This window comes from Ovis canadensis, chromosome 19, assembly GCF_042477335.2.
Source record: "Ovis canadensis isolate MfBH-ARS-UI-01 breed Bighorn chromosome 19, ARS-UI_OviCan_v2, whole genome shotgun sequence".
Classification (NCBI taxonomy): Eukaryota; Metazoa; Chordata; class Mammalia; order Artiodactyla; family Bovidae; genus Ovis; species Ovis canadensis.
The window spans coordinates 29,073,084-29,089,545 of record NC_091263.1 but is presented as its reverse complement, the minus strand read 5'-3'; the positions used below and the strand labels follow the sequence as shown (position 1 = coordinate 29,089,545).

Sequence of the window (16,462 nt, the reverse complement as noted above, 5' to 3'; positions counted from 1 at the left end):
AATTTTCTAAGCTATAGTTAGGGAAATGAGGTAGAAATGTGATTTATTAGCTTTGTCCCAGCATAATAAAAGGTCTGGAGTTCACAGTAATGAGCAGGATTGGTAATCTAGGGGTGGGAAGGTGCCATTTCTAAATAGCAACATATCACTGAACGTGACTTTTATCAAATCCAAAGATTGTATACATCTAATTTACTTTTTAAGAAAATGCAAAAGAAAGAAATGAGTAAAGAAACAGTATCATTTATGGGTGAATTTTATGGGCCTTGAGCAAGTTTTTTTTTGTCTTGAACAAGTTTTAAATTGAACATCTATATCAAAATTGCCGTGTGATAGGCTCCAAAGGATAAAGTAATTCATTCACAACTCTGCAGAGATGGTCCCAAGGTTAAAATCCAGGTGTGCGTGCATGCTCAGTGGCGTCCGACTCTTTGCGACTCTGGACTGTAGACTGCCAGGCACCTCTGTCCATGGGATTTCTCATGCACTAATACTGGAGTGGGTTGTCATTTCCTTCTCCAGGGATCTTCCTGACCCACCCCCGGATCAGGAATCGGGACAGGTCCCAGAAGCAGCCTGAGAGAAGCCCCTGTCCACTCACTCAACACTATTTAAGGAGTGCTGACTGCACATCAGGCCTCAGGCCCTCACCGCTCACTCACTTAAGACCCCTCTTGCTGGGCAGACGAGGGAAGGGGGCTCAGAGAGCTGAAGTCATTTGACCAGGATCACTCAGCAAAAACCAAGAACAACTGAATACAAACCAAGCACCAACCACCTCCAAAACTTTTTCTGTCAATAACTGAGAAAACACTGAAGGAGTATTTACAAATAAAATTTGAAAGAAAAAAGGGGGTTGGAATTAAAGGGATATTTCTCTACCCATCCTCAGCAGAGCAGCCTTCTGATGCCAACTTTAACAGGGCTTCTTGGAGAGTTGTTGATCCCATGTCTTGGAGCAGGAAAAATCAAGACAGGCCCGCAATAGCATGTTGCACAAAAGTAAACAACCGCTCCAAAAGGTCTGGGGTAGCAGTGATCAGGCGTCAGAGCCCACTTGAAAGGACATCACATTGCCAGCTTGTGATAATTCTAACATCAAAAAGAAAATACAATCAATAACAGTTAAAGGTTGTCAAGACCATGAATATCAATGAACATGAAAACAAAAAGGGCAACCAAGTGAATCAGGCAACTGACATAAAAAGGAAAGTGGAATATAATAGGGAGGTTTTTTTAATTTTTCTTGAGCAAGGGAGGGTAGGTGTGTGTGACTGTTCTATTTCTGTCACTAATATTTTTCATAAAGCACTGCATGAACATCATTCCAAGTAGGGTGGCTATGAATAAGCCAACCGGATATGGAATGAGGAGGCAGGTAACAGAATAGGAAAACTTGATGCTGTGGCCACGACTACCCCCAGGTAGGAGGAGGATCAGCTCCTGAGCTGCAAAGTTAGTTGTGTATCCTCTTTCGTAAGCATTTAGGAGAATCTAATGGACTAGGCACGCCAAATTAAGAAGACTCTAATTACGAGAGAAGTCCTAATCGAACAAATGTTTGCTGTTCAGTTGCAAAGTCTCGTCTGACTCTTTTGTGACCCCGTGGACTGTAGCATGCCAGGCTTCCATGCCCTTCACCATCTCCTGGAATTTGCTCAAATTCATATCCACTGAGTCAGTGATGCTATCCAACCATCTCATCCTTTGTTGCCCCCTTCTCCTCCTGGCCTCAATCTTTCCCAGCATCTGGGTCTTTTCCAATGAGTTGACTCTTCCTATCAGGCGGCCAACTTAAATGATTAAAAGAATATAATAAAATTTCTAAGTTTTAAACTATTAGCTGTGTAGTAATTCACATACACATACATAATTTTATATACTCATATGCATACATATGTATGCAATAAGAATTGAAAATAAATTATTCACACATTTAAAAAATGAATACGTGCTAACAATTTTGGATTAAATTACAACTGATGCAGTTATGGGTTTGCTTTGAAGTGTCTCAGATGTTACATGCCACATGCCACCTTCCTCCACACCCCAGATGATGAGCACAGGCCACACCAGGGCCCCCGAGTGGCCAGCCGGACAAGCAGGTGGGAGAAGGGTGGCTCCCTGTGCTCCTCCCTCTGGCTGGAAGCAGAACCACTCAGGGCCCCAATCCTCCTCTGCAACATGCCCCTGGTCTCCAGAGCTTTCCTCCCTTCAGGAAGTACTACAAGCCTTCTACCTGCATCCCAGGGCAGCCAGGACAGAAGAGGGGAGGGCTTCCTAATCCTCCATTCTTGACGGCGTCAGGGGCACTCGCATGAAATACAGGCTGACAAGCAGGCCTTCCCTCCACCGGCTGTGGAAAATTAACTAACAGGATGCTTTTGCAGAGTTTTCTTTCTGATCTTTATTTTTTAAAAACACTGCCATTGCCAGTCACCGAGCTCCCACGGCAGAAGGCAGGCTGCTAACGAACAGCTTGCTGTCAACTACCCCCTCCCAAACCATCTCCACCTCATTTCAGACACAGGAAAAGCAGGCACCCATGCCACCTCCAGGGAGAAGATGGGGACAGAACAGAGGCAGCAGACAGCACCCAACAAAGCTCTCCAGAGACAAAGAGCACCCCAGCTTGGAAGCCCTCATTAAAATCACTCACGCACCTGAGGAGGGCACAGAGAAGAAACAGAGTTCTGATGTGTTGCTGGGGTTCCCAATTTGCTTCCTGCACCCTGGGAGGGCTGCATGGAGCATCTCATTCCTGGACCAGCAGGTCACGTAGCAGATGTTCCAGGGTTCAAAACATAAATCAGAAGCGCAGAACACAAACCATAACCCAGAATCACTAGGCCTGAGCCCATCACTGGTGGGGAGGGGGGTGCAGATGGGCTAACAAGCTGAGCTGTCATGTCAATTTCCCACCTGAGTCTGTTCCAGCTTTGTGTTAGACATGCTGGATTCCCTTGCAAAGGAAAACAGTCAATCCGTACAGGATTGCTTGCCAACCATTTTTGTTCTTAAAAAAAAAAGCAAAGACCCACCAACACTGGAATCTGGATTGTTGAGAAAGAGTGGAAGCTGGCAGTTGCCAGGTGACAAAGCAGGCCTAAGGTCACAGTCATCTGTCTCCTGGTATGAGCACCCAGCTGCCTTGCTCGCCAGATCCTGGGGTTCCTGATACCGTCGGCACCTGGTGTGGTATGGGTGTGGCTGCTCTGGACCTTCAGAGATAAGCATTTTCTATTCCCCCTCTGCACCGATGCCTGACACCCTGGCCCACACCTGGGGATGAGGATGGCAGGGGATGGTGGGGGGCCTTGACTGTGTGTCGCTGACACATGGGAAGTGACTGTGCAGCCAGAGCTTCTCTGTCTGCAGAAGTCCACCTGCAGACTTCTGCGAAAAAGCGATGAAAATGGGCCCAAGGAAGAACCTGCCTCACATGAGGAGTGAGCGTAAGAGGGGAGAAGGCACAGTTCCAGGGCTCCCTCAGGTCCTCACCTGCAAACAAAATGGCCTGAGGTCTTGAGAATGACAGAAAGGACACAACTAGTATGATAGCATTTACATGAGAAAACTCAAGGCAAGTGTTTATAAGTATACTATAACGTATACATTTTAGTGTTATTTGTTAGCAAAGGATAATGAAATGTTTCCCCAGCCATTAGATCCCTTCTGCATCCTCTGTACAGCCTTCTCCGACACCCATCATTCATCTTTCCTTCCCTCTCTCAACCCCACCCACCACAAGGTCAGTGCTCCCCACGCACCCCTGCTACACACACAAACACAAACGCACCATGTTGTCTCTTAGGTCACACCTCATATAACTTGTGATCCCTGCCTTTAGAAGGTCAGCATTGTGTGTAATCTAATTCAGTTTGCACAGGCTCAGTGCATACTGTAGAGTCTTTACTTTTGCTTCACTGATCATTTTGGGCTTCCCTGGTGGCTCAGATGGTAAAGAATCCACCTGCAATGTGGGAGACCTGGGTTCGATCCCTAGGTTGGGAAGATCCCTGGGTTGAGAAGGGAATGGCTACTCACTCCAGTATTCTTGCCTGGAGAATCCCACAGACAGAGGAGCCTGGTGGGCTACAGTCCATGGAGTTGCAAAGAGTCGTATAGGACTGAGCGACTTGCGTAGACTTGCATAGAGTCCTACAGGACTAAGCAACTTTCCTGTCTTTCACTTCACTTCATTTAGGATTTGAGTTAGATGAAGGCAGTCTCTGGAAAGTGGCAACAAAGTGATCTTGCTATACTATACATTGTTTGTAATTTTGCTTTGTCTTTGCAAAAAAAAAAGAGGGAGAAAAACTTGTTTTTTAACTTAAAAGATACTTTTGCATGTTCTTATTTAATTAGCACTTGTTAAGTACCTATAGCATGCAAGGTGCTAGGCGGACTTCAGCCTTTTTAAACATGAAGCAAACAAAAAAAAAAGCAAATAAATAAATAAATAAATAAACGTGAAGCAGACATGGCTGTACAATAACAGTTGGTCTAGATGAATGGCCTTTGATTCTTTGTTGTTGTTGTTTAAATTAAATTTTACAAAATTAAAATGGGATGGGGAGCTGGATTAACTGCAGTTGCCCAGACCCCATCCACTCCTTCCACACAAGCAAGGTAGACAACTCAGTACAGCATGCCAGCCAAGGGCCTTGAGAGCATCCTGTGTCGGCCCCACCCGGTGCAAAGTCCTAGGTTAGGCAGTGAAAGAAAATCAGTAATCAGATGTTTTCACTTCCCTAGCCAGAAAACATCAACTTGAACTCAAACAAAGTCAAGCTCACAAAAGATTACAGGTATATACTAGTCATTCAATAAATACTTGTTGACTGATTCATTAATAGTACTTTATGGCAAAAGCATAAAATGAGGTGATGTCTTGAAACTCTCATCTGCTTTACAACCTCTTCTTGGCACTTCCCTGGTTGCTCAGATGGTAAAGAATCTGCCTGAAATGCAGGAGACCTGGGATCAATCCCTGGATCAAGAAAATCCCCTGGAAAAGGGAATGGCTACCCACTCCAGTGTTCTTGTCTGGAGAATCCCATGGACAGAGGAACTTGGTGGGCTACAGTCCATGGGGTTGCCAAGAGTTGGACACGACCGAGCTACTAACAATACTTCTCTTCTTAGGGAAAGGACTGTTCTGTTGAAGTCGTCAGCAGATCATTTGCACTTGAGACACAGACAGATTTCGTTTCTGACAAATGCTCTTTAACCAAAAAGTTACCAAAAACATGGACCTAGGGAAAGGAAGCAGAAGGAGCCACAGCTATCCACACACCAACACAGCAGTCCTCATGGCGGGTGTCCACCGATTACTTTGTGACTAGAAAAATCTATAGCACACAGTCATTTCCACCTGAATTCAGGAAGCATGACCTACAGACCACAGGATGCAGGGGAGAAAACTGCAGGTAAGTAGGAAACCTCATCTTGAAACTAAGCTACATCAGGCTAAGTGTCACTTGGGACAATGACCTTTTGAAAAAAAAAAAATCAATTTTGAATATATCAGACACATTTTTATGAACAAAATAAGCTACTGACATATTCTAAAACAGGGTTCGCATTTTTCATGTTTACTAAATGAACTTTATTCTTAAACTGAATTTTTTTCTTACTTAGCTTCTCTGAGAGAATCATTAATTAAGACATAAAGTTAGACCAGACAATCCAGGTTGGAAACTCAGAATCCCATCATGACACATGTATACCTGCGACTGATTCCTGTTGATATTTGACAGAAAACAACAAAATTCTGTAAAGCAATTATCCTTTGATTAAAAAATAAATAAAATGGGGAAAAAAGGACCCCACCTTACTAGCTATGTGATTTGGAGCAAACTTAACTTCCCTGAGCCTCAGTGTCCTCATCAGTAGCATGAGGGACAGCGGGAGTTTTTTATTGTGGTCACTGTGGGAAGTAACTGAGATATCTGAAAAGCATTAAAAAACTGTGCGTGGCACACTAGTAAGACTATCCTTTCTTCTTGCTGGACCATCAAATCTTAACTGTCCCACATTTATGGGTTCATTTGCTATGTAGGTCGTTTTCACTTTGTGTCTCTCAGACTCTGCACGGGTAAACATCCAATGGACTGTTGAAATCTATCTGAAAAGATCATTCTACCACCAGGTAAAGGTGGATACCCAAAGCCTTCTTGCCCCTCCTTAACAAGCCAGGCAAGGGCCAGATTTAAAACACGAAGCATTGCTTGTCTCCTTTGAGGGATGACATGTGGGCAAAAGAGATCAGTGTTAGCCCACCTTCAGACACCCAAGGTGTCCACTCTGATCTCTGAAGCAGTGGTGTAGGTGAGCCTATTACCCAGGGAGTCTCACCTGGGGAGTGTATCAGAACCCCCTGGAGAACCCCTTACCCTGATTCCCACCCACTGCCCTGACTGATGCAGAAAATAAATCTAAAATGACAGGACATCTCTACTTTCAAAAAAATTTAAAAAAAAAATAAAATGAAGGGATGGTTTATGTTCTCTTCCCACACACCTCACAGTTGACTTCACACACTGGTGATGGTAGAAACCATCTCAATATTGTAAAGTAATTATCCTCCAATTAAAAATAAAATAAAATTAAAAAAAAAAAACAAAGAAAAACACACGGGTGAGTCACAGTGGTGTGAACCATGGCATCTCCTGGGTTACACATGTAAACACACAGATGAAATCCAGAAAGGACGCCAAGTACAGAGCAGGGCTCCTAACCTGTGCTTCCACGGACCTCTGGCTCAGCAAGGCTCACAGACCCCTCCTCAGCAGAAAGATTTGAAGACAAAAGATACAAAGGACTATAAAGAAGCGACTGTATTATAATGCAGTTATTAAAACTTCAAGAAAAGGTCTGTGATGAAAGTGCTTCTTTATCAATGCACATTAAACAACAAGATCAGCACATCTAAAAACGAAAGTAATTTCAAAGCAGAGATGAGTAAAGATCTTATTTCTTCCATATCTGCTTCTTCTGTAGCATGACATGAAAATATCCGTGATTTCTACTGGTGACTAAGTCACAGGTCTTAGTAATACCACTGTGTTTTGTTTTCCATGTTTATAATGAAAGTAAATGCTGCATTTCAGTTAGACGTTTACGAAATTAAGGATGCATTTTTTTTTCCCTTTACAAGTGAAAAGAATCCCCAATTTCTCTCTATAGATCCCTTGGAGGGTAGTTCTAGGACCTTGGGCTTCCCTGGTGGCTCAGACAGTAAAGAATCTGCCAGCAATGCAAGAGACCTGGGTTCGATCCCTGGGTTGGGAAGATCTAGGACCTCAGTTTGAAAGCCCTGCTCTATTGGCGCTGTATTTAAAAGTTAATGCTTTTTGGGAATGCATGTAAGAATTAAAGATTTTAAAATTAAAAATAAATAAAAATAAATAAAAAATAAAAAAATAAAAGTTAATGCTTGATCATTCAATTAACTGATATTTAGCAAAGACCCACTTTACCCTCATCACATGTACCACAGAAGAAAATGTAGAGTTAAAGTAAGACTTAGATGCAACCATGCTCTAAAAATTTTCAGAATATCTGGTCAACATATATTTTCAGTTCTTGTAGTTTTATTATAATTTGTGTTATGTACTGCCAGACTCCACCAGGATGCTTTTTCCTCTCTCTCCTTTACATATATCACTAGAAGTAAAACAAATAATAACAAGTCACAATGTCTGTTCAAGTCTACTGAAAAGAATTTTAGAAGCTATAGATCAGTGCTATTGAATAAATACAATGAGCCTTTCACACTTGAATTTCCTTGATAATAAAATCAGCCTGGCCCAAACAAACTATAGCCATTTTACAGGGATGAGAAGAGGCCATTCCTATGAAAGGTCTCTGACAACAGTGAAGTGTTACCCTTGGGTGGTGTTCCAACCACACTGTGATTGTAAGTGATTAATCAGTGTGTATGTGAGGGACCTAGGAGCCTCCCTCAGCAGAAATGGCCAAGCAGGATCCTAGAAAATCATAGGAGAGTCTGTTAAAGAAGAGTAAGTAACAGGCAGGGATTTCTAGAAAAATAATTCTACTGTGAAGCAGAATGACGGAAACAAATATGAAACCTACCTGAGAGGTCACCCAAGGACAAGGTTTTCCATACAATACCACGTCTCCTTGGGTGTACACGTACTATGAGTAAACAAAAGTGACTTGTAACGGGCCTCCTCTAGGCTACAAGATATACTAGAAGTTCTAAAGCATCAACTTGGACTTAGTTCAAGTCTAATGTACTTCATACTGCCCTGGTGTGGATTATTCTATTTTTACTCCTATCGAAACTGATTATCTGCAGTGCTCACAAAGAGACTGCAGGATTTACACTAAGTATTAAAACACAGGCCAATTTAAACAAAATTCCTTTCTTATTAATATCTAGTAGATAAACATGAAAACAGCCCAGATACATGCTAAAGGAGAAACTTACAAGTTCTCACTTGTTAATTATTAATGATTTCATGAGTTCAAGAATATTGGAAATTGGTTTGTATTAGAGAAAATAATTACAGAAAACTTTACAGAAGCACAATAAGCTGCTTGTGAACCTAGTTATTGCTAAATAGAAACAGGATTGTTGTGTGTTTTTTTTTTATTTTAAAGGTGATATGATGATACATGGATACGTATCACTAATTTAGACTAGGTTCAAATCAACTTGAGTTTTAAGTCAAGAGTGTCAAAACAAAAGAGAACTGGTCTTACCAATCTTACAAAGCTGCCATGAATTTCTAAAGAGAAAAATTACATCAAAACTACCTCTTGAATGAACACCAGAAATATTACTGGTACGTTGTAAATCAACTATACATCAGTTTAAAAAGAAAAAAATATCATTGGTGTGAATTTTTTAAATCACTGTATATTTTTCAAGTCTGCAAAATCAGGTTTCACGCCCTTGTTATCACAAACACACCGAAAGAAGTCCCACCTAGTATACTGCTCACCCTACCAGGTGTCAGCTCTGTAGCCCCCGCAGGACCAGTCTGCTGCTGCAGCAACATCTTGCCTCTCCCGACTAACCAGCTGAGTGGACTTTCACGCGCAAATCAGGAGCCTTGGCATGTCGTGTTATATCTTATAAACACTGAGCAGTCTTGAGGTTTCCAATACTTTGGGTTTTAAGTGCAGATAAACTCCTCCCCAATACAAGCTGCTAAGGACTCACATGGTACTTCTGGAGGGAAATGGGAGCATCTTCTAACCTTCTGCATGGTTAAGAGAAAGCTGGTTCAAATGAAAACTCATACTTGTTCCCACTACTCCTTTCTCTCCAGAAGACTCAACGTCAAGTGAGGGCTTTTATGGGGCTAAATCCCACAGCCACATTTCTTCACGTACTTTCCACATAGAGCAGGCTAGAAGACACAGCAGCCGGGACACGCACACGTGTGTGCCCGTGGCTAAGCGCGGAGGACAGGGCCTTCCAGGAAAGGGGAGTCACTCACGGAAGTACTTCAGCGTCTCCTCAATCTGCTCGGTCGTGAGGTCAATGTTGACATCTGGAGAAATGAGGGGGGTGTGAAGCCAGTCGTCGTGGTCATAACCGTAGATGGTGTCGGCTCTTAGCTTGTAATGGGGCAGCTGCTCCTCCAGCAGGCTGATGATCTCGACTTCCGGAAGGTCGGTGCTGTTGCACACGTCTGGAGGGAAGAAGATGGACAGATGAGAGCCAGGATCTGGTGGTGGCCTTGCTGCCGCTAGTGACCTAACCCTGGCACTTGTAGCCAGAGTCTTGTGCTACTTACGGGCAGCATGGAGAGGCCAGATCGGGCCATGTCAGAGACCTTTTTCCAATTTAAATGCTACTCTTGAAACTTAGAGTAAGGCATGTTTGTTGCCAGACCTACCTGAAATAGCTCCTGCTATTTAGCTGCCCACTTTCTGTGAAGTAAAGCCAAAATTCTCGTGCCTTCGTCATTTGGGCTTTCTTCCCAACCCTTTCTCTGGTCATTCTCTCTCAATCACCCTATACTTAGGTCAAACCAGTTATAAGTTCAGCAACATGCCAGATTCCCTCCTGCCACTATTTTACCATTCAAGCCATGTCCCCACATAGGTAAGATTTTGGCCTTCATTTAATTCATTCATTCACCTGTTTATCCTCCGATATTTCCTTCCTTCCATCCATCCATCATCATCCAACTATATCCTGAGTCCCACAGTCACAGGAGACACGACATAAACACAACATCCACGGTCTTGCCTCTGTAATTCTCATATTCTCATGGGGATTCCAGCCACTAAACCAACAGGTACCCCTCCGTCAAGGCCCAGTTTGAATACCATCTCCTCCTCGACAGGATGGTGTTTTGAGCTCACCAAGCTGAATTAATCTGTCTTCTTCAGGAAGAATGTGGACACCTGTGCCCAGAAGAAAGGTTACACCACAGACATAGCATCTTCTTGTTTAACAGGAAGGCCACATAAGAAAAAAGGCATAGGTAAACAAAGAGTGTTCAGTGGGCAACTTCACCCTTCTTGGGCAGAAACCCATGGAAGGCGCTTGCTAGCCCCTCAAATCTCCCACCGTCCCCTGCTTACCCCTTCTTACTAAAGTCAACATGCAAAGCTTCACTGTAGAAAGACATTATGACTCGAAAAGTCAGCATGGTGTTTCAAGTGCTGAGGAAAGAGTTATAAGTGGAAAGTAAAGACATTTCGAATTTCACTTGGAGCTCTGGGGACTGGAGAGGGAACACTTGAATGTTCTGGATTCTCTGCCTCATGTGGGAAATGTCACGGCTAGCACACTTGGCATTTCAGCCAGCCCCCACCAGGCCGGAGCTGCTCCGCCACTCTGCAAAGGTCTGCGGAGAACTGAGTGATGTTCCTTCCCTTCCCCCCACAGTCAACAGCCCACCCTCAAGGCAGATGTCTCATATTTCTTTACCATCTCCCACTAGTGACAAAACACCCACTAAAAGCCCCAGATGGGCTCCTAACTAAGGAAATACTTCTCTGTCTTGCAATCAAGTGGGGAGTAAGTTCCCACCAACCTCATCTCCAGGGGAGGCCTCAGAGCCATAAAATGACCACCATCTAGCTGAGGGGATTCGGGGTCAAGGAGGGCTGACACCTGACCGATGGCAGCTCTTGACTAAACACAGACCTGCTGCACAAATGTTGAGCCAGCCTGGCCGCAGGAGGATGGGCAAGGTACCAACACATTCCTGCACGATGTCCCCACACAAGGGGCTAGAATCTTCTGGTGTCACTGCCACTTGGTGGTGGGCAAGGCAACGGACTCCAAGAAATAAAAATAAAATCCCTTCTAAGAATGCTGGGTCACTTGTGAGCACACTGGCAGCTGCTCGGACACTGAGACTCCCCTGTCCTTCCACGTTCTCAGGGCTGAAGGTCAACATATTTACAGTGTGGGTCCTCATGCCCAAGAGGTATCGTTTTCCTTAAAGCATATGATGACCAGGAGATAAAGTATCAGAGGTGAGGCTGTGCCAAAAAGAAAAACATTCTGTATATTTGACTTTTCCGTAATGTGACTTGCCACATAAACTTCAGCAAGTCTCATAGCTGCCCGGCAGGCCCAGAGAATTAGGAAGGGATGATAAAGACCACCCAGGGAGATCTCTATGACCTTGGGTGCAGGGCCAGGTGCCCCAAGAACCTCCCAAGAAGGGAGACACCACCTCTGCCACGTGGAAAAGACACATCTGAGGCCCCAGGTTGTGTAAACATGAGAGCCTTCGAGAATTCCCCAGGAATGCTTTCACAGTGCCAAGCACCCAGCCAGGAGCCTTCAGCGCGTCCTCCCAGCAACCTGAGATGTAGGTAATACTTGCTTTGACTTATATGTGAGAAAGCAGATTCACAGACGCCGTGGAGTACCTTGTAGGTCAAGGTCGCACAGTTAAATAAGCAGCAGATCGTGTGTGAGAAGCCTCAGCCATCTGACTGTAAACTATATCCTTCCTTCTCCCATCTGCCTCCCCTCTCCCAGCAGGTGCACTACAAATGCTGGAGGGTTCCCAGGCTCTTCTCAACAGGAAGTTTTTGTTCTAAACAGGTAAAGATTTCACAAGCATGTTAGGTAGAGGTGTTCAGCTCGACACACTGACAAATCAAGGAAGTGTCAGGATGATTTTCCCGAACACAGTGCAGGAAGGAGAGCCAGGAATTGAAGCAGCTTGTCAACAGGACTGCCCTCTCTCTTGGTGCTGGTGTGACTGTGTGCTTAGTCACACAGTCGTGTACAGTTCTTCAAGACCCTTTGGGTTGCAGCCCACCAGGCTCCTCTGTCCAGGGGATTTTTCAGGCAAGGATACTGGAGCGGGTTGCCATTTCCTCCTCCAGGGGATCTTCCCGGCCCAGGGATTGAGCCCGCATCTCCTGAACTGAAGGCAGATTCTTTATCATTGAGCTACCAGGGGAGCCCCATGAGGAAGCCCCGTGGTGCTGACTAAAGGTCAATGTGCAAAAGGGTGCTGCTGGCCCCGCCTGGAGGAAAGGAAACATCAAGCTCTCTACAGTCCTCATTTCTCCGCAGCTCCAACCACACTATTAACCAGCGATAAGAAGGGTGGGAGGGACACTCAGCAGGGAGGGGATATACATATACACATGTCTGATTCATGCTGTTGTAGAGCAGAAACGAACACAACATTGTAAAGCAATTATACTCCAATTAAAAATAAATGATAAAAAAACGAGCTACAATATGCAGTCCTGGGGAAGTCTCAGATGGAGGACATCAACTTCCTGATTGAATCCAGACCCTGGCAGGTCCATCTGTGGATTCTGGAAGATCTACAGGAACAGCAGCCTGGCAGCCACTGACCCTCAGCTGGTCAAACCATCCAAAGGCCAGGTTTATCCAGGCAGTCGAGTGGACTCACCCTCAACATCCTTCCCTTCATCAGTCACAGCAGCCCTATGCTTGCTGGCCCCATCTGTGACAGACACATTTTCTCTTTTTTTTCTTGGCCATGTCGTGTGGCAGGTGGGATCTAGTTCCCCGACCAGGGATCGAACCTGCGTCCCCTGCACTGGAAGTGTGGACTCTTAACTACTGGACCGACAGGGAAGTCCTATGAAAGATACTTTTTAAATCACAGTACTGCTCTGCTTTAAAAACCTCCCCCCTCCCTACAAAGTACTGCATGATTCAGCCCATACCTTCCGAGGGCGGAGGCTACTGACTCCTTCCCAGTATCAGATTTCTGCTTCTTTCTTGCAGGAATGTAACCTCCAAGGTATGGATGGGCACACAGCCACACAGCTAAAAACTACAGTTTCCAGCTTTCCTTTCAGTGCTGCTGCTGCTGCTGCTAAGTCGCTTCAGTCGTGTCCGACTCTGTGCGACCCCAGAGACAGCAGCCCACCAGGCTCTCCTGTCCCTGGGATTCTCCAGGCAAGAACACTGGAGTGGGTTGCCATTGCCTTTTCCAATGCATGAAAGTGAAAAGTGAAAGTGAATTCACTCAGTTGTGTCCGACTCTTCCCAACCCCATAGACTGCAGCCTATCAGGTTCCTCCGCCCATGGGATTTTCCAGGCAAGAGTACTGGAGTGGGTTGCCATTGCCTTCTCCTCCTTGCAGTGAGGTCTGCCTATATGCCTGGTTAACAGAATGTAAACAGCACTTCCAAGTCAGACCCTATCCAACTGCCCAAATGCAGAGATGGGGCCGGTACTGGAGTCACCTTCAACTGTGAAAGTAAAGGCAGAACCTAGGGGGTCACCAGGGCAACCCTGGGCGCCAGGGACAAGCTGGAGGGGAGCACTCCTGGGCCATCTTCCATCTGGATTTTCAAGAGAGAAAGAAACACACATCTACCTTATTAATGTCACTTCTCCAGTATCCCTTGTGAAGCCACATTGACTTTTCACCATTCTCCAAACACATTTTTACACAAATATTGGTTTTGACACCAGCTGCTCTAGCTATCTGGAAGGCCCGTCCCTGCCAGCAAACTCCATCCCAAAATATCACTCAAATGTCACCTCATATCAGGCTTCCCTTGACCTCTCGCCTCTGGCTATGTATTTAGATTATTTCAGGACAATGTTACACGCATTTTCTAAGTCTCTCCTCGACTATCAGTGAGGCCCTCAGGAGGAGCTCTGAATTACCCCCTTAACATCCAATCCAACCCTCAGCATCAGCATCACAGTCGGCAACAGGAAGTACTCAGGAAGCACTGCATGAATCATGGAACAAAGGGAGGAGAATCGGCAATGGGTGGCATGTCTAGCCTTCAGCATGGGGGAGGTGGAGCCCTGTAGCGCCAAGGTCTTTTTAAGCTCACTCTGTATCACCCAAGGTCTTAATCAGCAAGGAGTAAAGTCCCATGGGGAAACGAATGTCCCCTCAACCACTCAGCAGACACTGATCTGATCTAACGCCCACCATTCTTAGAGCACCACCTGCCTGGTGCGCTACACTCCAAGGGGTCCTAAAGAGTCAGACCTGACTGAGTGACTAACTCTTTTTCTGGGAGCAGAACGTGAGAGTGCTCTTCACCTCTTCAGAACTATGACCCTTCCTAGGTTTCTCCACAGCATAAGGTTTGAAGTGGATCCTCCTGCCCAAGGATGAGGGCTGTGGAAGGTGGGAGAGGGTCCTGACGGCAGGGGCTACACGTTCAGCTGTGTCCACTCTACACCTGGCTTGGGTTAGATCCATACCCTCAGAGAGGGGCTAGAAGGAGGCACCTCCTTCTAAGCACTTGTACTGATGCAAAGCTTCCCTGGTGGCTCATGGCAACAAATCCGCCTGCCAATGCTGGAGGTGCAGAGGACATGGGTTTGATCCCTGGGTTGGGAAGATCCCCTGGATGAGGAAATGGCAACCCACTCCAGTATCCTTGTGTGGAAAATCCCATGGACAGAGGAGCCTGGTGGGCTACAGTTCACAGGGTCTCAAAGAATCAGACACAACTTAGCGACTAAGCCACCATCACCATGGGTCACATGCCAGGTTCATCAAACCTACTAGGGACCCCAGGGGATGCCAATATTTTACAGGACAGATTGTGGCTCTAAATTAGTGTCCAATGTTTAAAAATCAGAGAATCTCATGCAAAAATACAGATCTCTGGCCTGAGAAAAAGTCAGCATGTCTGAAAGCACACCAGCTATAGACTCTGAGTGGTGGCTGCCCCCAAATGGGAGGGGAAGGGAAGGTCCAGAGGGGTTTCTGGGCCTTCTGCCCATACCCTGGAGCAGAAGCACCGGGGCCAGAACAGAAAGCTGCAAGGAAGTGGAAGACAGCCTCCTAAACACTCCCCCAGGCTCCAGAGAGCCTAAAGAAAACAGAGGTGTGCGGGAGAGGCAAGGATAAAATGGGGCAGAGAGGACAGTGCTGGACAAAGAGGAAAGGCCCGGCCGGAGAAAAGTCTGGCAAAATCAAAGCAAGAGAGGAACAGAAGGGCACAGGATGGGAGGAAGGAGGAAAGCCAGGACCCGAGGCAGGCCGGCCAGCAGGCCCACGGCTGCCACCTGCTGGCCGCACCGGAGGCCCTGGGTGCAGCAGGCGCTGCTCCAAGAGTGTGGAAACCAGGCTCCCGGCCACGGCCCTGTCCCCAGCTGCGCCATGACACCCAAAAGTCACCTCGTGGTTTATCTGGGTCTTTGTCCCTCCATCTGCAGAACAAAGGCATCAGGTCGCACAAAAGCTCTCTTTCTACCCAAAAGGTCTCTGGGCCACCACACCCAGCGCATCCCTCCTCCACGGTGGAGGCCTCTTAGCACCTGGAAATGCCAAGTTCTTCTGAGAGGCCAGGGATCTGCTTTTTTCACATGAGATGCCCTGATTATCAAATGTGGGACGATAGTTTAGAATTCTGTAAAATGCCTGAGAGTCGGATCAAACATGTGTGAGTGCCTCCAGTTTGCATGCAGGTACTTCCCATCCTGGTGCCTCACGATGGGCCTCGGGAGAAAGTTCTAGGCTACGCTAAAGGTGACAGTCAAAAAACATGACCCCAGGTTGTGTTTGAGGAGGTTCTGGAAGGGGCAGTAAGCCCCTCTCATCACCCATTAATCTCAGCAGTGATGGCAAACCCACAGCCGTGTTATAAAGTTTTCCCGAGACCGCTGACCCAGTGAGCTGCTCACAAGTCATTCTGCACAGACTTGGAAACAAAGCCTTCTCCTTGAGTTACTGGGAATAAAGGGCATGGGCTCAGAGACTCACACACAGGCCATACTGGTGTTGGGGACATACGTGAGACTTTGCAACTGGTACCTGTCATATATCCTTCTGGAAAGTTCTTCTCTATCGTGGGGTTACATAGTTTAGAGCCTTACCTAAGGAACTCAGTGTTAGTAATTACTGCCTAGACTGCCATGAAAGATGTGGTTTCACTAACTACAGAGGGACCTTTAGAACTAAAAATTACTGGCTCAACCACTTCATTTAATAGAAGAGGACGCTGCACACAGGGAGGCTGAGGAGGTGGCTGAACATC

The 16,462-nt window shown here is 45.9% G+C and overlaps 1 protein-coding gene across 13 annotated transcripts in view; it reads right to left on the bottom strand.

Annotated features, from left to right (window-relative positions):
• TRAK1 (trafficking kinesin protein 1) overlaps positions 1-16,462 on the bottom strand; it is a 154,787-nt gene that overhangs the window by 63,609 nt on the left and 74,716 nt on the right. For all 13 annotated transcript variants that reach the window (XM_069560722.1, XM_069560726.1, XM_069560727.1 and 10 more), the window contains one exon: positions 9,480-9,674. Coding sequence is in view for 4 of the 13 variants with exons in the window: in XM_069560718.1 (XP_069416819.1) it covers positions 9,480-9,674 (195 nt within the window). In the remaining 9 variants the exon portion in view is untranslated. The remainder of the gene's footprint in view (positions 1-9,479; positions 9,675-16,462) is intronic.